This window comes from Strix uralensis, chromosome 2, assembly GCF_047716275.1.
Source record: "Strix uralensis isolate ZFMK-TIS-50842 chromosome 2, bStrUra1, whole genome shotgun sequence".
In the NCBI taxonomy this organism is placed as follows: Eukaryota; Metazoa; Chordata; class Aves; order Strigiformes; family Strigidae; genus Strix; species Strix uralensis.
In genome coordinates this window covers 12,940,531-12,962,862 of record NC_133973.1, presented here as the reverse complement: position 1 = coordinate 12,962,862, position 22,332 = coordinate 12,940,531, and the positions used below count along the sequence as shown (strand labels likewise).

Here is a 22,332-nt window from a genome sequence, read left to right as displayed (position 1 = left end):
TTGGGCAGTGTGGTGCTGACTCTCACAACCCTAATTCCCTCTCCCTCCTTCACATGCATTTTCTTGGATCAGCAAAGGGATGATCAAATAAAGAACAAATGTCTCTGTAAAAAAATGTTTACAGCCGTCAGTGTTAAGTGATGTAACTTTATATCCTTGTACAAATTTTTAAATCCAGATTATACTAATCTGTCTAGGTCACAATTTATCCTAACAAAAAATAACAAATATGTGATTTACTCTGATGATAAATAAAGAAACTTCAGGGAACTACTTGGAAATGAAAAGTCCACTTCTGGTGTACGTCTGCTTGGACCTGCTTATGTGTCTCGTTATTTAATTTACAAATTACTGAGTTCACTCCAGCAGGACATTAACAGTCAGGATAATATTCCTCAGTGAGTCACTTGTTAGGATCTGTGTTCACTATGCTTTTCATACGTGTCTATCTGACAGAAAGACGTTTGAAGCTAAAACTCTCAATTCAATAGCCAGACTGTTAGTATTTCCATCAAAAAAACCTTCACTAGAAATTATAATCAATGTCAGAAGCAGGCTTATTCTTGAATTCACAACCACTAGGGGCAAACTGATACCAGTATATCCCAGTAATAAATAGATCTGATTAAATAACACAAGTTGTGGTCCGCTCTGCAGTACAATTGTGAAGTAAGTCACAGCTGCTTTTCCCTTGGCAGCAGTTGTGCCAACCAGATGAAGTCTGTTGTTACAAAGGAGTCTGTGTTCTTTTCCTTAATTACATCTTTATTGCACAGGTCGGTCTGTGTTGCAGCAGAGCCCCTTTGTACGCTAAAGGTCTGTCTTCTGTCACTGCCAGTTCATTTGTATTAGTTTGTGTCTTAATTGCTTGCTTATTTTATCTTTTTGTCACTGTGCTGCTCTCATTGCTTCTTTATTTCCAGTGAATAGAAAACACACAGAAACCTCCAGTAGGTGACAAACAGGAAAAATTTAAATCACCTTGTCCTTAGGGAGTCTGCCAAAAAGAGTAGGTATTACGTACATCTGTTAATGCCCTAGTATCCACATGAAATGGCAACCATCTTGTTGGCCTAGCTGTCAGCAAACATCAAATGATGCAGCTAGACAGGTCGAATGGGGGTGGACAGGAAAAATACGGGGGGGGGGGGGGGTTTATAATGGGGATATGATGGAAATCTGATATTAAATGCTGAAGAAAACCTGTTTGCTGTGGAATATTTTGTAGTATCAGTAGGTCTAAACAAGGAATCATAATTTTTAGTTTCTCTCAGCCAAGCGTTCTCTCTGACTATAGCAGCAAGTGGTGATATGGATTAAGCTTCCTTGTAGGGGAGAGAATCTGCTTTTGCTTGCACCTATTTTCCTCCCCCACCTCATGCCTTATAAGTTATTCTTTAACCTATTGGTCGTCATTAGTTCCCTTTTTGAAATCTCTGGGGCCACAGCATGTTGTGATAGCATTGTGGCTGTAGGCAATAGTAGTTCAGGGGACTGAAAAATTATTTTGCTACAGTGTTAAAAACGTGTCAGATTTTAAGAATCTTGGACTTTTAAATGAATTTTCTTATTATTTGAGTTTTTGTTACTGCCTACTACATATTAGGTGTTTCTTTCAGCCACTTGTTTCCATAAATCTGAAAATAGCATCAGTCTCCACTGGGTTTTAAATGTATTTCCATGATTTGTGTGTCTGCTGGAGCTGGACTGTTGTTACAGAAGGAGAAAAGACGTCAGACATGGATGGGACCAGTGGGCTCACTGAGGGATGAGCGTATCATTTTACCTAGTGATTCTTTAGAGCAGAACCGTGTAAGAGAAGGCTGCCATATAGAAAGTGGTGGATATTCTTAAACTGCTGTAGCTACAATGTTGTTCACTTAGTTGTGGGTTCATACAACTACATGCAGTATGACATTTGAGACTGTCAGGTTGCTCTCTGAGGAGGTAGCATTAATTACTGTGATGGTATGGCAATTAGAGCATCTCAAATTCCAAACAAATGTTTCCTGTCCAGTACTCTGCTTTTAGTATTTCCCATTTTTCTTACTGTTTGTTTCAAAATCCCATAATGTATAGGATTGTTTCTTAGTTCTGGAGCAATCCCCTGCTGACTGAGACACAGTATGTTGTGCAACATCATAAAATGTAGAGACTTACTCGATAGTTTCATTTATGTTAAATAATTGATTCTTTTTGGAGGTGTGACCTGCATATTTGGTTCTGTTTCAGATAATTTGGGAAATAAATTAATTTTCTGAATTTACTGAAGCCAGAGCACTGCATATGTTATATTACATGGCTCTCTGCTTTCAGGAATGCTTGGTGGAGGTATAACTAAACTTTGAAAACTAATGCTATTAACTGATACAATGCTTATTACACTATTTAACTTACAGATATTTTCTGTTAAAGAAAATGAATTGACATTCAGTTTGTAGTCATTTTATAATTATGGTTGCTCAGGCATGCTTGCAAGATACATATCTAGCTTAGTTATTCAGCTTTCCATAATGTTCAGAGAGACTAAGTACCTCACTCAGTCATGTGTTTATCCTAGTGGTCTTCCAGTCAAGGTCAGGGTCATTCACCAATTAAAGGAAACAAAGAAAATTTAAGGGACTAAATTCAAGCCATTTAATGTGAACATTGTGACCACTTCATTGAAAAGAGAAACTGAGAAACTTCTGGTAGCCATGAAGAGCACAAATCTTGAATTGCTCAGTCTCTTGAAGTTGAATATGTAGTTGTGACACTGAGTTTAGATGTGCAGATGAAGTGGTAATACCCTAAGGATCAACAAAAAAATCATTCTGGCAATGGAATTGCACCTCAGCCTTCTAGCACTTCAACATGTCCTCACTCCTCTTGCTCTCTCTTACTTTTTTTTTTTTTCAATGCTATCCAGTAATACTGTGGTGGCTCCTATTTTTGAAGGAAATCTGGTAGCAGTCCTGATTGTATAGAATAGAATATTAAACTAAGCTGTAGTACACAGAACATTGAGTAAGGAGTCAGTATACTAGATCCTTTTCCTGGATTTGCTTTTGAATTTGTGAAGTTTTCAGATTCTTTAATATAGGCACTACATGTAAAGGGAGATAGCGTTGTTTACCTTGTTAAAGAACTTCCTAGTCTCATCCCTGCCATCCCTATGGGATATATAGCATTGATGAGAAAAAGCTTAGGAAAGGAGGGGAAAAGTTTTGATCAAAGTAAATTAGCTCAAAGATGGGTGCTTTTTTGTGAGCAATTTTTATGCTTGCCTTAAGAAGATGGCAGATTGTTAGTCTCTATAAGCAAGTTACATAGTGAGAACACTAGGATCCCTCAGTGCACAAGTGGCCTGAGGCTGATGCTTGGTGTGAATGTCTTCCAGCTACTCATGTCTACTGTCAGGGAACACAGAACAGCATAAACATCCAGGTTTACTTACAAACACATTGAGTTTACAGAAATAACTTTAACTGATTTATGCAAACAAGTAAACTTGAGTTTGTCAAAACTGAGCCAGATGAGGTTCAGGAATTAGTTGCAAAAATGGGTGGAGCCAAATTGGATTAGTCAAGAAAAAAAAATCATAATTTGTCACTGGGAGGGGGTCTTAATTGTGTGTGTGTCATTAGTTCAATATTTGCTAAAATGATAAACTGAGTTGTCCTAAAATGTTTTTTGTAAATCAGCAAATAAATGAGGAAAGAATTACTCCTTTGCCTACTGGCCTGCTGATGATTTTGATTTTTATGTTTTCAGAAGACGCGTACATTCTATTTTCTGTGGAAGTATGATTTGAAAATGGGCTGTAGTTAACAGACAGTATCATAGACATTCAGCTTTTAAAAGTGATTTATAGAATTTTAGATGGAGTACTCTATTGATAAAAGGTTATCAAGAGTAGCACTACTACAGTAGAATCTTAGTCTATGTGATTGTTTCCTTTTGTATGGCAATGACTGCTTATTTTTTAAACAAATCACTGGCATATATATTCTTTTATTTTCATCACAAGTTAACATGGATCTTCGTTTTGGGGTAGAATGACTTGTAGACTTGTTTTTCAGTAACTGTAAGACGAGCACCTATATTGTCTATTAATTAAAAGAGCAGCAGGGTGTCCATTATGATTAATGACTATTAGTCAGTATCTGACAAGTATCAAATGTTTTAGTCATGGAATGGAAGTTGTATACTTGATCATCAGGTAAATAGTTGGGGTTTTTTTTCTATCTTGAAGTGCAATGAGAGGCAGAATTCACCAGTGACTTCCCCAGGATCTTCCCCTCTTGCACAGAGAAGAAAACCACTTCCAGACCCGCTGCAAATCCCACATCTTAGTCTTCCACCTGTACCTCCTCGTCTGGATCTTATTCAGAAGGGAGTAGCACGGTCACCATGTGCCAGCCCAACTGGATCACCAAAGGTAAGTCTTACTAAACCAGTATTTCTTTGTATACGAATATTGAGAAACTGTATTTGATTGTTTCCAAGGTGAGCTTGCTTGTTTGTTTTGGAAGATTGACTATTCTGAAATTTTCCATGTGTATTTTCTTTTTCAGGAGTTTGCTTTGTCCAAAAGACCCTTTAATTCCCTGTAGTTTAGATTAGAATCCACATGGATTAAGTCTCTTATCTCCTTCAGTTGACTTTGGCAAGTGCCTGTCCCTTTGCATAATACCTTACATAGTCAGACATTTACAGCTACATGTGTTGGTCAAATGTGACCTCTGTTTGTCTGATTATTATATTGGACTTGGTTATGGCCAGAATTTTAAAGATATTGCTGTAATGTATCAGTTCTGTAATAAACCCCAATTCATGAAAATAAATAAAAATGAAAGTTTTCTGAAAAGAGATTTAAAGGTCATTATGTCATTAAAATTATATGTTGTACTCTGATGATTTAAGCTCGATTTCCACAGTATCCTTACAAGAAAAATATGTGCAGATACACTGCTTTCAAAACCTTAAATGGCATATATTAGGACTCAAGTTTCAAGGGAAAGAATAATGACTCTATAGCTAAGAAATTGTATGCTGTGTTTTGTGAAACTAATGAGACTAAAGATTTAATGATTTTTTTGAGTAGATAAGCATGAAGGAGGACAAATACTATGTTGCTTTCTATTATGAGTTGATAATTTTGTTGCAATTGCTGTATAGAGTGGGGGAATTAGATTTAAATTTTTCATTTTTAGATGATGAACTCAAATTGAAGTTCAAAACAAGACTTGAAACCTATGTGCTCGTAATAATCCAGTATGAAGTACCCTATTTATTTTGTCAGGTTTTTATTTCAATCTTGAAAATCAATCTCTCGCTAAGATTCTAGCCGTTTAGAGGAAAAAATAGAAGTTTGAATAGTTTCTTTATCCTTCTTTCATCACTTTTTATGTCATACAAGGGAATTTATAACACATTGAGGATATATGCTAAACATACAATACATACATTAAAAATTAATTTTACAGTAGCATATTTTTACAAAGTTCATGTCTTTTAAAAAACAGAAAAGATGCCATTAATACTACTCTAAATTTTTCAGTGACATGATTTTGAAAATGCTGATTTTTTTCCTTGAAACTTCCTGAGGAAAAAAAAATCAAAAAATTTGGGGGAGTGCAAGGGAAATAAGATGGGGGCAACAAAGAATAATTTCATACTTTAAAAAAATTAATACTAAAAAAAGATGACAATTTAGTCCTGCCAAAACTACTACTTCATTCAGAAAAACTCTTATATTTTTCTGCAATGGAAAACTATAGCTATAAGCTGTAACAAAAAATTTGGACCCAGCCATTATGTTCCTGCCTTGACAGTGAGAATAACTATTTTTCTTAACTAGCAGCTGAATTAAACACTTCTTTATTTAATATACTGTCCTATTTATATGAATAACCTGTAGGTGGAATAACTTTACCTTCAATTTAAGTACTATGTTGACATGCTGCTTGAAGAATAATGGTGGGATAACCTGTGAAGTGAGAGCAAATACTATTCTTACTTTAAAACTTTTGTGACGTCCATCTTTTCAAGTGGTAAGAACATGCAGGCTTACCACAGTCCATGAAAATTACACTCTCCAAGGGAAATAATCTTCCCTGTATTTCATTTTGTATGGTATCTGGGGGTAAGAGAAAAACATTTTGTAGAGACCTGGCCTGAGTGTTATTTTGTAAAATGCTGTTAGGAATTCACTACTAATGAAAATGTTTTGATTTTGTCAGATTTGTCTTAGAAGCTATACAGCTACCTGTATAAGGGTTTTTTTTCTGATAACTTGGTTTTCAGCTTTTTAGTATTAGTACACATAATTTTAGAAAACATTTCACCATTTATGATATAGTTCAATTCTGAGAAAGGAAGTACTCTGGCAAAGGTTGTGTGCAGATGAGCTAATTGCAAACATAACTACATACTAAGTATGTTACCTGAAGAATGGAACTGCAGATCAAACTAATTGGGCAGTGTGTGTCATGTAAAGAGTGGGGTCATCCCCAGGTGTATGATTAAAAACAAAGTAGTCTTCTTCCTCTGCTTTCTCACTAATAATTCCTTTCTTGTGCTCATTCACTGTCACTAAGTCATTTCCCTTTGGAGGTGGGTTTTATTTTCCTTGGGTTTTTTTCTGCATCAGGAACTCTTGTTTTTTCCAAACATTCCTCAGAATTCATTTCAGCTGTTAAATAAGTGATTCAAAGGATCAAAGCAGAGGATTCTGGAAAAAAATTATGGGTCAGATAAACCTGCCTTAGCCAGCTGTCTTTTCTGCCTTTTGCTCCTTTCTTGGGTTACTCATGCAACAGCAAGAAGTGGGACATGCTTTCTGAAGAAAGGCCAGGTTGTCTGCAGAATGCAAAGACAAGACTAACCTACTGGCAAGTACTCTTGTGGAGCCTTGAAAATATCTCAATTAGAAATGGTAAAGCCATACTTGATCGTGAGAGAAATATGCATGCCTATATGTAACTTTTTTAAAAAAAAATTTACTGTGTTTTTTAGTCTTCTCCTTGTATGGTGAGGAAACAAGACAAACCTTTGCCAGCACCACCACCTCCCTTGCGTGATCCTCCACCGCCCCCACCAGAGAGACCTCCTCCAATTCCACCAGACAACAGGATAAGCAGACACCTGCATCATCCAGAAAGTGTGCCTTCCAGAGACCAGCCCATGCCCCTTGAAGGCTGGTGTCCCAGAGATGTGTTTGGGACGAGTCAGTTGGTAGGATGTCGAATAGGGAGTGATGCTTCTCCCAAACCAGGACTGACTGCAATTTCAAACATAAATGGAAGGCACAACCGCATAGGTTCTGATCCAGGATTTATGAGGAAACACAGGCGTCACGAGCTGCCTGCAGAAGGTGCCAAGGTATGAAATGAGCTGAATGTGTTGAATCCTAATTTGATACCCTACTGCAGCATCTTGCATTGTCTAATGTACTGTTTGTATTGGTCAGTGTTGATCTGCTGTTTCCAAATCCGTCCTGTTGATACTTAATAATAGCTGGTCATAATTAAAACATCAGTAAAAGAGAATTTTCAGAAGAGCATTAAATTAGTCATGATGTTCAGTGTATTCAAATGGAAAAGATCTAACCTGCCTCAACCCTAAGAAAAACAAAACAAATACATCCAAAGCTAAGCTAAATGTAGAACCATTTATTGTATCTTTACTGCTGGCAGTGCCCTTGAAAGTGCTCAGTGGCACAACCCCAGTATTTGCATTGTTTGATTTGGTGTTATCATCAGTACTCTAAATCTTATTCAGGATAATTAACATTGCAACTCCCTTTTTCTTTGTCAATTGTTTACAGTAATACACATATCTTTAGCTGAATTTTTCATCCTTTGTACTTAAATCTGAACTCCAGCTGCTGTAGTTGTACATTGCTGTAATTTGTCCATAGCAGCTTTTGACTTCTTTTGGACAAATGTCCAGTGTAATGTCCATTTTCAATGCTGAGGGCGTTCACAGTCATCACGTGCAACCTTTCCACTGATTGTCTAGCTTGGTTTGGCTAGGACGCATCTGCTTGTCACCCACAGGAGAAGTATGTTTTCCTGTCCTTGGTTGCAGTAAATAGTACGTATGTCTATAACTACAGTGTTTCTTCTATCAAAAAAAAGTAAAGGATTGTTTCGATATGTTAATTGAAGATACCTGGGGAGGAGAGTGTAGAGGGAGTGGTTCTGGCATTAGGCAGCTTCAGACAACTTGCAAGACTATGTACAGTTGGGGAGGCTTAGGTTTGAAAAGAGATCAAGTGGTGATGGCCTAAGAAAAATATTCCTAGTTCTGCTCTAATCAGTTTTATCAAAGCAGCTCAGTAATTTATTCATAGAGCAGGTTATTATCTCAAAGCTGCTCTTCGTTTTTTTGCTTGAAGACTACATAGATCGTGCTAAGAAGAATGGATTTGTGGTTAAGTCACGGTAGTTAGAAATCATAACTTTTTCTATTTGCTTTTCCCAAGGTCACAAGCTATTTAACCTTTCTATCTCCATTTAAAATTTTTGTATGGATGTGTGGGTTATTTTGAAAGTACATTACTGAAATTCAGTTAGTGATGAAAGGTGCCTAAGAAGTCCGTGATGTTATATATAATTATAATGTCCTTTTATCAGCATTGAGGCAAAACACCAAAATTCTACTTACAACTAGGCTGTTGTTTAAAATGCTATAGCTTTTCATCTGATTTTTAAAGGATATTGGGTTTATATCTGAAGGAGCTGGGACTGTTCAGTTTGAGAAAGAGAAGGCTGAGGGGAGACCTCATCGCTCTCTACACCTACCTGAAAGGACATTGTAGAGAGGTTGGTGCTGGTCTCTTCTCACAGGTGATTAGGGACAGAACAAGGGGGAACGGCTTTAAAATCCAACAGGGGAGGTTTAGACTGGACATTAGGAAAAAATTTTTCAGAGAAAGAGTGGTCAGACAGTGGAATAGGCTGCCCAGGGAGGGGGTGGAGTCACCATCCCTGGATGTGTTTAAGGGTCGTTTAGATGAGATGTTGGGGGATATAGAGTAGGGGAGAGCTTTGTAGAGTAGGGCTGATGGTTGGACTCGATGATCCAAAGGGTCTTTTCCAACCTGAATGATTCTACGATTCTATCTTCAACTGTACCTTCATAGAGTATTCCAGTTGTGGTCTGGCACAGTATTGAAGCTGATGGAATTAATACTTCTCAAATAACCACTCAGTGTAGAAGTGCCATTGTAGACTGGAGAAGTTACATATCTATTTCTTTAACCAAATGCTGTTTGAACTGTTATCTTCAGGTTATAGATTTAAGTCATTTGGTTAAATGGAGCAGCTGACAACTCTGAACTATTGTTTCAGGCTGTATGCACATTCACAAGAGAAACATTTAATGAATTTTCATCCGATTCATATATCAATTGTAATTTAATCTTTTTGCTATTGGTAAAAGCCAAGAATAGGGAAGGACAATCCTGTGGGTAGGGGTGAATTCTGGCAGGCACTGTATCGTAGAGTTTTAAAAAGACATTAATATGTTTAGCATGCTGTACCTGTTGTTTTCTCACTGTACTTCATCTTTCTCACTTTGATTGGTTTGCAATCTTGAAATCTTAATTTTCCCCCAAGCACTTCAGCTGTAACTGAGTAGTCCATCTAGTAACCGTAATGTGGAACTTCCTCTTTCGCTGAAGTGCTAAGCTAATGTGTTCTACAGCTCCCAAATGGGGTGAGCTGAACAGGTATGGAAGAGTCGCTTCAGATAGCTCTGTAGTGTGAACTCCTAGGAAAGCCTTTACCCATAGTCTTCTCAAGGTCTATTTTGTAATACCTAGTTGCTGAACATCCGTGATGATAAACGGGAGGAGATACCCATTGTAACACTTGTGCGATTTTTTAGGTCTTTTCAAATGGTCATCTGATAAATGAAGAATATGATGTCCCTCCACGGCTTTCACCACCTCTTCCAGCTGCCTCCATCATCCCTAGTATGAAGTAAGTCAACTTTATCTATAAAAGAAGTATGTTAATTAATGTTAGATAATAGCACTGATTCTCTGGTGCTAAAAGAAAAACGGGAAGAAGAGAGAAATAAAATGAACTAATATAGCTTGGTGATACATTTTCCGTGAACTTTAATGTGGTTTTACAAAGGAAACGTAAATTGTATTGATTAAATGGGAGCCATTCTAATGTTAATTGAACATACTACATTTTTATAAGTAGAGAGAATACATTGTGGCAGATCTTGCTCACAGGCATTTGGCAGTGGGAGCAGATACTGTCTGGTTTTACTTCTACTGCTACCAAAGAAGTGTGGTCAGAGCTATTTATCGCAGGAGATGAGAGATTCTAGGAAAAGTGGTAAGGGTAAAGAGTATGATTTGTGCACGTTCTACCCCTACTCTAGTCATGCTTTCTGCACATGGAGCTTTATCTAGGGTTCACACCAGTTCCTTGTTGTGACTAAAAAACAAACAAAACCATTTTATATAGTTTTAAATGGGGTCAACCTCCCTGAGTTCCAGAATATGGTTTGGGAAATTTTGTCATTTCAAGTTGCAGACTATTCTTAGTCTTGCAGTAACACGACTGTTTATTTGGTACCAAGGTGCTGCTGTGCATGCCAAGTATCTTTGGACTCTGAATCACACAGGATTTTCTACAGAACATGAGATATTTAAAATAGAAAGCTTGGAAGTGCTATAATGTAATTTGTCAAGTTTTTGTAAGGAAATCAGAGCATATCACAATGTTTGATGTTATCCTGTAGCTTCTTTCCAATGTACTCCTTGTGATTCTTGCTGTTAAATAATTGGGCAGTCAGTACAAAATACTAAGAGTTTTCTCATTAGTGTGTAGTTTTGCCATATCTTCAGCACCTATTCCGTTGTTCAGTTAGCAGTAACATAAAAGACAAATGTATTTCAGCATTTCATTAATATGCTAGTTTTTCTCTTCCTGAGTGCTAGAATAAAGGTGCAGTGGAACATGGACTTTTTCATTCAGAAACATGTTTTCAGGTGGAAAAATTGCTGAGTTGAAGTTCTCCATGTTTACTTTCAGTTAAGAAGCAAATTTTAGAACATTATCCAGACATTTCTGTAATTGAATGTTGTGATGTAACCTGATTGAGGTAGGGTGGGTATCACAGGAGTGCTGTTTGGATACCTCATGTAATCAATCCCCTTATTGATTGATCTCCTTGAATTGATGACTACTTCCATGATAAAATGCAAACCCTTGGATGTTCTGCATTCTGTCAGAAAGAGAAAGGAACAACTCTGATAGATAAACTAAATAGTTCCATATTCCAAAGCAAGTTCAGCTCTGAAGAGGGGAAGTTTCTTATTTTCCATAGCGTTGAAAAAAACAAAACAGTCTGCTTCATGAAAGTTCCAATTTTACTCAGACTTTTGCAAATGTAGCCTAGAATCAAAGTACAAGGTATTAATACACCATACAGTGTTCATTGGAAGGTCCACAGGATATTGTAGCAATGTGGTCAGGCACAAAGTCCATGTCAAGCCAAACCAAAACTAGAATGTGTGACTTCAGCTTGGTCAAAAGAAATTTATCTTCAGTAACCGAAGTCTTCTGAATAGAAAACTGACATATTCCAGCCAAAAGAAAATCTTCATTTTCTAAAACCAAACTCCATAGACTTTTGAGGAAGAAATTAACTTTTATTTTTGCTTTGGTTTTGTACTTACACTTTAAAAAAATATACAGCACATTTTAAATTCTGATTTTTAAAATGTAAAAGTATCGATATATAAGCTAGGGGTAAGAAGTTCAAATTATCTAATTAATAACTACTAAAATGTCACATGGAATGGCTGTTAAAATTAAAAATTGATCATTGTATGTTGTTTCTTGAAACACTAATATGTTTATTTTAAATTGATTTCAAGTTTTTGTTACCACTAAAAAATACCCCAATTATCTGTAATATTGTGTGGCAATACGTAGCTGGAAAAAATCTTCAAAAATAACAAATTTAATAAGTTTAATATTTCCACCAACCACAGCAATTGCTTTCCAAAAGGTAACCTAAATAGTATTTAGCATGATTTAATTTGAAATGTCAGAGAGAATATTTTTACAGTATATTTTTCCTCCTGTTAAATTGACTGCACTAAGCCCTCATAAATACATTGAACTGTACTTGATCCAAAACACTCTTGCTTTCCACAGCTGTGCTACTGCAATCAATCTGGTGCAAGTTTCTCATTTTTTCCTACTCTCCGATCTCTGCAGAGTTGTGACTTGAGAGCTAGTTTGTTTCATACAGCTCTAAGGCATTTTATTATTTCTAGTTACTATCATAAGTCTGTAATGTCAAAGATTTGACTGAAGGATACATTGACCATGTATGAAATGTCTTAGTCTAAATAACAAGGAGGCAAAATGACCCTTAGTTGAAACTTCACAATTCTAAAATGTCCCTACTTAACTTGTTTGATCAGTTTTCACTGAATATGCCATTACAGATATGACTTTTTTTTTTCCTGTAGCAAGTTACATTAATAGAGAAACACTAGTGCCTTTTTTCTGGAAACAATGCTGATTTAATTTCCTTTTACTAAATTGATTATTACTAACATACTTTAATAATGTTGGACTCCTGTTAAACAAGCATCTGATTTTTATTTTCCACTCAGCCACTATGTTGCTGACCCTACATGTGAAAACAGTTCTTCTTTTATTTGACTTCTGTAATTAGGTCAGATTATTTTTAGCAGTTTTGATCAAATTGCTGGTTTATTCTTGAAAAAATAAATAAAACTTCTATGTCAAAGATACAGAACCCAAGTTCTTCCCCAAAAGTGGAATTTTCAAGTTAAATAGTGTTTGTTTTTATTCCTGTGAGTAGGCCCCATTTTCCTACATCAATAGAAAATTGGCCTTTTTGTCTCAAAAGTACTTCATACCGCAGTGATATTTTCTGTAAGACAGCATCTATTTTTGTGTATGTAATGAGATATGCAATTTCGAGTCCTTTTGTAGTCTATAAATATATAAGGAATATCTAGTTGCTTTGAGGTAGTTGAGGAGAAAGTAGCACCAAAAGGTATTTCTCCTCTTGCTATCCCTTCTATCTCGCTAACAAACTTTGAAGGAGAAATCATAGTTCCATTGAAGGCAGCTGTGGCTTGGAAATCCTGGCTCCCTTGAAATTGGCCTTTGGCATGGCACTTCTCCAGCAGCGTTAGAACAAGCATTGCTGACATGGAGGTTCCAGACATCTGAGAGGTGATGCTCTGAAGGACATAATGTGTCCTTAGCTTATAGTTTGACAGGCCAGTGAGTTTGGATGCATCAGCTGTTCTGTGGTAGTTCTCGTGTTTCGTGTTTACCCTGTAACAAATAGAAAATTGTGTCCTCCTTTATGAATGGAAGCTGAACTGCTTTACATACACTATGGTTTTAAAAGTAGAGCATACTCGAAGGCAATTGCCACTAGCAGCTGACAAGTGTTGACTTGGGTGGTCCATATAACTTAACACTTATTTTGCTGAAACGGAGTTTGCTTGAGGCCTTGTACCATTAAAGCTTTTGTCGGCACTAGCATGTAGTACTCTGCATGGGACAGAAGAGTTGATGGTAAGGACCTGATGTCTGTACTGTACATGATATGGGGCAGCAGTTCAACTGGCTATAGTCTTGTCCCATGAATTTGAACAGCCTTTAGCAATCAGAACACAGTAGGGACACACTTGGAATGTGTTATGTATTTTAGGTTAATCTGAAAGGTGTTCAAGTTGTGCACTCCGCAGTGAAAATCAAAGCATGCTAAGTGGGGAGATTAAAGGGATTAATTTCAAAAGCACAGTCCTGATCCAGGCTGCAATACGTGGACTGCAAGTTCATTGTGTCAAAGTTCGGTGAATCAGTTTACCATTAAGTGATGGAAGGGGACCCTTTCACTGAAATACTTCTAAATAAGTGTGAGATGTTGGTTTCCCTGGAGTTCTGTTTACAACTAAGATGAACATGAAGTGACTTGACAAAATGAAGTCTCACATCTTTCCCTGTTTTGCCTTTGGCCCTTGGTGCTCAGTAGGATAAGAGAGATTGACATCTAGCCTTCTGTTCAACAAACCAGAAATTATCAAGTCATCACTTACCAGAATGTAATTCAATTTCAAAATATTTCCACTTAAGGAGTAGAAAAGGGAACTAAAAGTATGAATTCTTAAATATTAATAAAAGTAAGTATAGGACAATATTAGGACCCTAATGGAGAGTACATTAGCTATATGTTAGTACTCTAACTCCTCTGTCGCTTTACAAATCAAAAGCACCTTTCCAATATTAATTACATAATAATATGTAAAATCTGTAAAGTATTTTTCTTACTTTAAAGGCAGGGAAAGAGAGACTTCACTAGTGTGAAGTCTAAGGCTTGTCTAATGCTACACAGCATTCAAAAGCAGGAGACTTGGAACTTATGTCTTTAATAATAGCTCCAAACCAGTAACAATTTCTCAGCAGAGAAAGGGAGTTTTGTTTGTTTTTTCCCAGTAATAGCTTTTGAAGAGGGCTTCAAACAACACTAGCAACCTGGTTCAGTCAGTATTGGACATTTGGTATTGGTCAGTATTGGACAATTCTGGTCTAGATACTAATATTTCAAACATTGCTATCTGCAGAAGCCAGCAATTCAATTTTAGAAAAACACACTTTATATAACATCTCCAGAACATGCTGGATTGCCATGTAAGAATGATTGCATGTCCACAGAAATGAGAAAATTTATTATTTGTGGGCCTTTCAACTATCTACCCGAGAATACTACAGTTTTCATTGTTCCTATACATTTTAGCTTCTGTTGTTTAAATGGCTGTAGAGCAGTGACACAAACCTCTTGTCCATCTAAGAAATCAAGGATGGAAGAAGCAATTTCACACTGCATTGCTGTGTGAAATTTTGCTCCCTCTACAGAAAGTGGTTGAAAACTGCAATATAGGTATGCAGTTCAGTGCCGTAAGTCATCTTCCCCTGTCTTTGGCTAGTATGTCTTTGCAAAAGAAGTTGGATTCCCGTCTTTTCATGAGCACAATGTTTCTGAAGTCAGAAGTATACTACTGATTGAAAGAAAGAGTGTCTGAGAAGTTACAAGTAGCTAGGGAGCTCTAGGCTGAATATATACAAACAAAAGCAGCACACCTGCCCCCTTCTTTCTCTGTTTTTTCTCCTTTTTTTTTTTTTATTAATTTAGTGACTGGCTAGTACTCACTGTAGTTAGTTACTCATTTTTGTTCACAGAGTACCTGGGTGTTCTGAAGTCATGTGGCATCATCTACAGTAAATAGTGAGACACACATGCTTTTCCTTTGTGAAGAAGTGTACTGTGCAAGTCAGGTGCTGCTTGTGTTGAAAAAATAAGGAGATAGGCCTGGCTTATTTCAGCTCTTGCCTTTATGACAAAATCAAAGTAATTAGACCACAGTAAGAGAAAGTATGCCCACTCCCTTCTTATATTTCCTTATAGTCCTTAAGAACTTCACTAATTGATGTATGATGTAGATGTATGTTGTAATGTAGCCTGTAGTTCAGCTCAGGGGCCATTCATTAGCCATACGTTCAAGCCACAAATCAAAATGGTTGGATGCATTGCACATCTTTATTCAAGGTGCTCCAGCTGTTGGCTTTTATTGTGGCAGACAATAAAGATGCTTTTCACTTGCATACTGTAATATCCAGATGATTTTTGAAGTTATACACTTACTGCTCTTCATGTTCAGCTAGTTTAAGAATCAAACTTCTGTTTGTGGTTTTCATGTATGATCAAGCTGCAGTTAAGTCCTTAATGTAAGCTTTTGTATTTCAGATGTTTTGTGAGTTTCTTACATATCTTAAGGCATTGGAAGAACTGCTGTAAATGGAGGGGCTCTACATATAAAAGAGTAGATGATGTTGATTGCTAGAACTATAACCTAGCTAATGAAGGCCAAAAGATATGTTGAAGTTGTTAATATCTAACAAAATTACTTTCCCCAGACTGCTCACTAAAATGAAATTTTTGCCTGTCATTTTGTTTACATTCATAAAGCAGAAAGCCAGTCAGTAGGAGTTAGTTTTTTTGTTTTAAAAGAAATCTCATATCCAGCAGCATTCTCCATGACAGAACTTGTTATACGTAAATGGAGATTGTAAAGCCTACATCTTTCCTGGGCTTCCACTGCTTTGAAAAAATTATATAAATCACTGTCCGGGAGGACAATTAAATACAATTATTGTTTGAAGCAAAAATAATTTAAAATACAAGCAAATTCTGGGCATTTGTTATAGCTGGAACAAGACACTTCACTGAAAGGGTGAATGTCCGCTGCCTCACTGAGCCCTGCTAAATAGGTTTGCCCAGAATTAACTTTTGTTTAGTTCTTCTGATAAATACAAACAGGTTCAGCCCTGTAAGTGCCTATTTAGTACTTCTAATTCATTGCAATTATCTGCTACATTGTTCTTGCTTAAAGTAGCTGTTTAACTCTTAGAAGGTCAGCTGCCTTTTTCTCTATGCATTCTTAGTGACAAAAAAGTCAGTAACCCTACAAGTTTTGGTTTGACATGGTGTTTTTGTTACCTTACATGTAGCAAACATGCATTAAGGATGCTTAGGCTAAGGAAGAGTATTGTATTTATTATACTGAGGTCAATTACATAACAGTTAAAGCAAAACTGATCATTTACTCCTCTCCTTAGGTGCCCTGTTCCTTCAGCAAATTCTCTGTCTGATAAATCAAGGGATCACACAGATGAAGATGAATACAAAGTTCCTTCTTCACATCCTGTAATACTCGGCTCACAACCACCTCATGGTCATCATATAAAACCTCTTGCTCGGTAAGGTCATTTAGCAGTCTTGAAAGCAACTTATTTACAAAAACTCTGCTTCTTCCAAAATTTAACTGTATTCAACATTTATAGTGATGGTTAAGCTTGCCTGCCTTCTTAAATGTCTTATCTTTTCAAGTTTGGATTACTGATACCTCTCTTTCATTTGACCACTGCCACAGTCATAACCTGTGAAGTTCACTTTATTGTATCACTGTTGTCAGAACTGGGTATTTTTTGCTTTTGAATACCACTTCTGCAGTTGATCTTTTTTCCCTTAGGTTGAGGTTTTCAGAACTGACCAGGAGATTCAACCTTCACAACTCTTGCAAAACTTAATTTTAAGAATTGTGTGACTGAAATTCCTAAAGCTTTGAAAAGTCTTAAACTTTCTGATTTCATAGAATTCATTTTAAGAAGCAGTGCAGTACTGAAAAATGCGTGAGTTGGCAGCTGTATGTACATACTTTTATTCTCTTTTTGTCCCTTATGTACTATGTCTTTTTAGCTTTCTGAGCCTCTTTTCACAGCATATTTTCAGATGGAATATATCTCTTGCTTTCAACGTGTTCTAAAATAGTTATCTCCAAACTTTCACAGTTCCGAATTATTAATGGGTTATGGCAAGGAGATTTGGAGGCAAGGGATATGGCAGCTGAAGGCTGTGTCATTCCTGGTGAACTTCTTGGACTTTGACTCATAAAAAAATCTGAACATCTGGAATTAAGAGAATAAGTCTTGGGAAAAAGAAGGGCCAATTGTCTGCTGATCTTGTAGGTCAAAAGTATGATATTAAAATCAAGTATCGATCTAAATCTTCAGACTCTTCTGTTAAAAAGCTGCAGTGACATATTGACATTTTTTCCTCTTTCTGTCAGAATGCGGTATCAATGACCCACCATTGATAAAACTTGACGTGTCTCATCCCAGAATTAGCCAGTTACGATTTTTAGACCTCTTTAATCAGGATTTAGAACAGGTGGGAAAAAAAGTCATAGTCTGATCACTTACATGCAGGTTAAAAATTCTGTCTTTATTAGAAATGCTGTATATTTTGGGAAGTTTTGGATTCACATGATCCTGTGACTGGAGCACCCTTTAGTAATTGCAGCACATTGGATGAGCTCTGGCAAAATATCTTTTGAGTCCAGAAGCATTCGAGTCTGCATGCTCTGCAGAAGCATTCGAGTCTGCATGCTCTGAGGCCTCTCTGCAATGTAAACCAAAGTACTGTAAATGAGGATGACTTGTGGAGAGTTGTTTCAATTCATATTCCTGACCTGAACTAAAATGCTAATATCTAGATGCACTCTGAAAGATTCTTGAGAAAATAACCGGCTGGAAAACTACAAACTTCTCATTTTCCAGTATCCCTCTTTTGCAGAAAAAGTATTGATTGCTTTCAATTAGCTGGTACAGAGTTTCACCAGGCCATTAGATTTATTAATAGAGGCTGTAGATGGAAAGCTGATTTCAAAGTTTTTTCTAGTATTTAGTTCATTTTTTAGCAGGCATACTTGGTCTTGCTCTTATAGTAGAGTTTTTTGGCATTAATCCAGGACTTGCTGTAGAGAAAATACCTGTTTGCCATTCAGGTTGCTCTATGATTAAAACCAACAACTCTGTTTCTTATATATTCTGAGAAGAATTTTAACTCAAACCAAACCACTCTCATAAGCATTTAAAAAAAACCCAATCCTATTGAATATTTGTGTATGAACATATATATATGATGTTCCATATACTTAAAATGTCTCCTTTTAGCTAATGCCACTGCTTAGATGTGAAAGCTGAGATAAGCTTTCAAAAAGAATCTTGATTCTGGTTGATGCTTTATTCTTTTAATGCACTTGTTTTAATCTCATGGGGAGGGGAGTGTCAAAAGCTTAACTTTTCAGTCTTGTTTAGCAAAACTGTTAACAACAATTTTTTTTTAAATTGTCAGAAATTTTTAGCACCTTTCATGTCTGTCCCCCAGTGTCATCTTCTCTTACCTCTTTCCTAAGTGTTGCTTCTTCAGTTCTTGGATAGCATTTAAGAGTTTTCAGTAAACTGAAGAGCCTACAAATTTTCTTCTGGATGTTTTGTAATTTAGGAACTATGTAATTCTTCCATCCTACCCCCAAATTTGTACTGCCTCTAAGACTTTTTGCTCTTTTACCAGTAGATATGACAATGTTAAAAATATTACAACAATAATACAAAAAATGATTCATAGTCTTATTTTCTGACAAATTAGTTAATTGTCTGGTTTATTACACCTGATCTTACCAGGTATGGGGCAAGTTCAACAATAAGAAATGGAAGGAAAGAATTTCAGCATTACTAATTAGGCTACTATTAGAAGAATAATACATTATCATAAAATCATAGAATGGTTTGGGTTCCAAGGGAGCTTAAAGGTCATCTAGTTCAACCCCCCTGCCCTGGGCAGAGACACCTTTCACTAGACCGGGTTGCCCAAAGCCCCATCCAACCTGGCCTTGAACCCTTCCAGCGAGGGGGCAGCCACAGCTTCTCTGGGCAACCTGTACCAGTGTCTCACCACCCTCACAGGAAGGAATTTCTTCCTTAGATCTAATCTGAATCTATTCTCTGTCAGTTTAAAACCGTGACTCCTCATCCAATCACTTAAGATTCACTATCTTTTCCTAATAAAGCTTCTTCCAAAAGGAAAAGGACAGGAGGCTTGCTTGTTAGTACTCATTTGCTGCCCTTCTTTCTGGTGTTTCCTGCCGTGTTATCTTGCTGCCTATGACTGGTTAGGTTACTGAAAATGTAGAATAGACTGAAATTAAAGTAGAAAATATTCATAGTTATTTAGTGTATATGGTGAGGAGTCAAAGGTAGTGTTGCATCCACTGTGTTTGAGAGATGAACCAATCTGATTTCAAAGACAGAAGCAACACTTCCTATACTGCTTCCCTGGGGAAATTAATTCATAACAAAATAGCTCTTACCATTAGTTTTTTTGTTTTGGTTTGGTTTTTAAGTCTTGTAATTATTCTTACATTTATTTCATTAGTCCTAGTTAGGACTCTTGGGACCACAAACACAATTTCACTTCCTCTTTCCTGTTTATATATTTTAAATGATTCCAGACTTTTATTCATTCCTCCTTTCCATATGGCCAAAGCTGATAGATTTATTAATGTTAGTCCTATTGGTAAAAACCCAAGATCTGAAATTTTAGCTGTATATAGCTCTAGCAGATTTGCCAGTATTTAGTAATAATGGTGCATGGTGGCTTGGGATTTTTATTTTTAAGCTGGAATTGTTTAGCGTGGTGGCCTTTTTCCAAAGAAACTCTCCATTTCTTCCTGAATATGCAGGGTCCAATGACAGGAGTAATTTCCCAGTTCTTTCACATTTATTTATACAATATTTAATATTATGAAAAGGCTTTTGTTCTATGTTTTTCCCTGCTGTATTTGAACAGAGTCATCTTACAAAAATAATCTCCATTATTTTTCTGACAAGATTATAGGCAACTTTGTACTGTTTCGTTTAGATGATTTTCGTATTTAATTTGATACTGTTGTTTAATTTTGAGGGTGTAATATGCTTCCATTTAAAAAAATCAGTAAGCTGTGGTAGAAGTATCAGCAAGACTCAGCTTTTTGATGCAGAAATGAATCAGCGCCTCCAAAACTGCTTTGGCTGGTTCTATTTATGTTTTTAAATGTTTGACTAAGAGTTTCATGGAAATTTGTTATTGCTGGTGGTGTGTTCTGGTGTTGTTTGGTTTGGGGTTTTTTTTTGTTGTTTTGTTTTATTTTGTTTAAGAACTTTTCTGTGCACTTCACTGTGGATAATTACCAAAATCCACATTTCCTTTTGTCATATTTCTGGTAGGGAAAATTCAACAGCTGGCAATGTGAAATAGGATTGAGTCTGTAACGTAACTGTTTGAATAAACCAATGACCTGAGCTCTGAAGTGAGGACTGTGTTTAATGTTAGTGCTTCCTCTATCTTGTATTGCAGCTTTGAGTAAGTTATTTAAGCCATGTCAGTATCCCACCAAGAAAGCAGTATAATCCTTCAAAGCAGTTTTATTGACGGTTAGCCAGCATCTGATCTCATTATAAAAAAAACGTAAATTTTAAAACTGGTGCCACTTACCATCTTTCATTGGTTTCCATATAATGAACTGCCAGCTCAGGTACTTGGTCATTCTGGAAATTAATACTTGGATAACTGGTTGATTGCTTCATGTTTAATGTCTGTCTTCAGGGTGTGTGAGAATGGTCAATGTGCTGGAGTAACGAATGGAACACACAGCGCTACTTCTGAGATTAAGAAATCAAAACATCCAGAGTTAGGTATGTTTTTATTTTTCCCTATTTAGCAAGAAAATTTACTCTGTGCTGTTCTAGGGGTACAGCAAGAAAACATTCACTTCTTGTGATTGTGTCATTCAGGAGATGGATGTGATGCACCTACTGTTCCGGTACCTTTACCACCTGCACGACCTCCCACCAGAGACAACCCAAAACACAGCTCTTTGCTCAACAGGACACCCTCCGATTATGATCTTCTGGTGCCCCCTTTAGGTTGCAGACTTTTTGCTGATTACATTTAATGGTTAACATTGCCTAGGTGAACCAAATGCCATGTTTATTGAAAAACAACCAATGTTGAGTATGTTAAGAGTACCAAACAAGCTATGGGCTAAATATTACAGATGTAAGTCAATATTTGTGTCAGTGATCTGTACTTGGTATCTGTCTGTAAGCCCTCATGGAAGACAGACAAAAAGGCATACTAAATCTGTATTCAAGATATGAAGGAAAGCAAAAGCATTTTCCCTAAAATAAATTACAATTTTTTGTCCCTTAATATGAAGTTTGAGCATTGCAATTTAATGCAAGAGTGGAGGGGTTTTCCTATTGTAGCTTAAATAATTCCATTTCTTTTATCAAATACAAAGAAGAATGCCAAAGAGGTGATATTTAAGTCAAAGAAAACTAAATTAAATTAATAAGTTTATTTCCTGTTTTTTGCCACTGTTTTAAGGGACAGTTCAAAACTCACTGCTGCATACAGTCACCAAAAGCTTTCTTTTCCAACCCTGATTTCTGTTCTGTTCTCCTATACAAGTCATTGCACTCTGCATATACACTGGGGCTGTGTTTGGCCACCACCCACACCTTCATCAACAAACTCAGCTGCATGATTGTGCCTGTGTATGTGTCATCATCCAATTTTCTGGTTCCATAAAACCTTTTGAACATTTGCCATGTTCCTGAACTGTAGTCTCTCTGGTCCCTGAAGTGTTCCTAAGAGAGTACATAGACTTGAAGGCAGAAGAACACATAAAAATCATGCTGCTTGGTAACCCTAGTCCTGTCTGCACCACCTTTGTGTAAGGGGTATATTCTTTTGCCAAGCTCTAGAAAATTCAGTTTATATCTGGGGTCAGAGCTTTAGAACAGCAGGTAAAGATAATATACTGTATAAATGTAGTAGATTCAATGTAGTCAACATAGGTGTTTGAATGTAAATATATTTGCT

The 22,332-nt window shown here is 36.6% G+C and overlaps 1 protein-coding gene across 3 annotated transcripts in view; it reads left to right on the top strand.

Annotated features, from left to right (window-relative positions):
- The window catches only part of CBLB (Cbl proto-oncogene B), a 132,909-nt gene that overhangs the window by 98,402 nt on the left and 12,175 nt on the right, over positions 1-22,332 (top strand). For 2 of the 3 annotated variants that reach the window (XM_074856170.1, XM_074856178.1), the window contains exons 11-16: positions 4,235-4,420; positions 7,000-7,365; positions 9,877-9,971; positions 16,686-16,826; positions 21,052-21,140; positions 21,240-21,371. In XM_074856170.1, coding sequence (XP_074712271.1) covers positions 4,235-4,420; positions 7,000-7,365; positions 9,877-9,971; positions 16,686-16,826; positions 21,052-21,140; positions 21,240-21,371 — 1,009 coding nt within the window. The remainder of the gene's footprint in view (positions 1-4,234; positions 4,421-6,999; positions 7,366-9,876; positions 9,972-16,685; positions 16,827-21,051; positions 21,141-21,239; positions 21,372-22,332) is intronic. The other variant, XM_074856186.1, reaches the window with a different exon arrangement.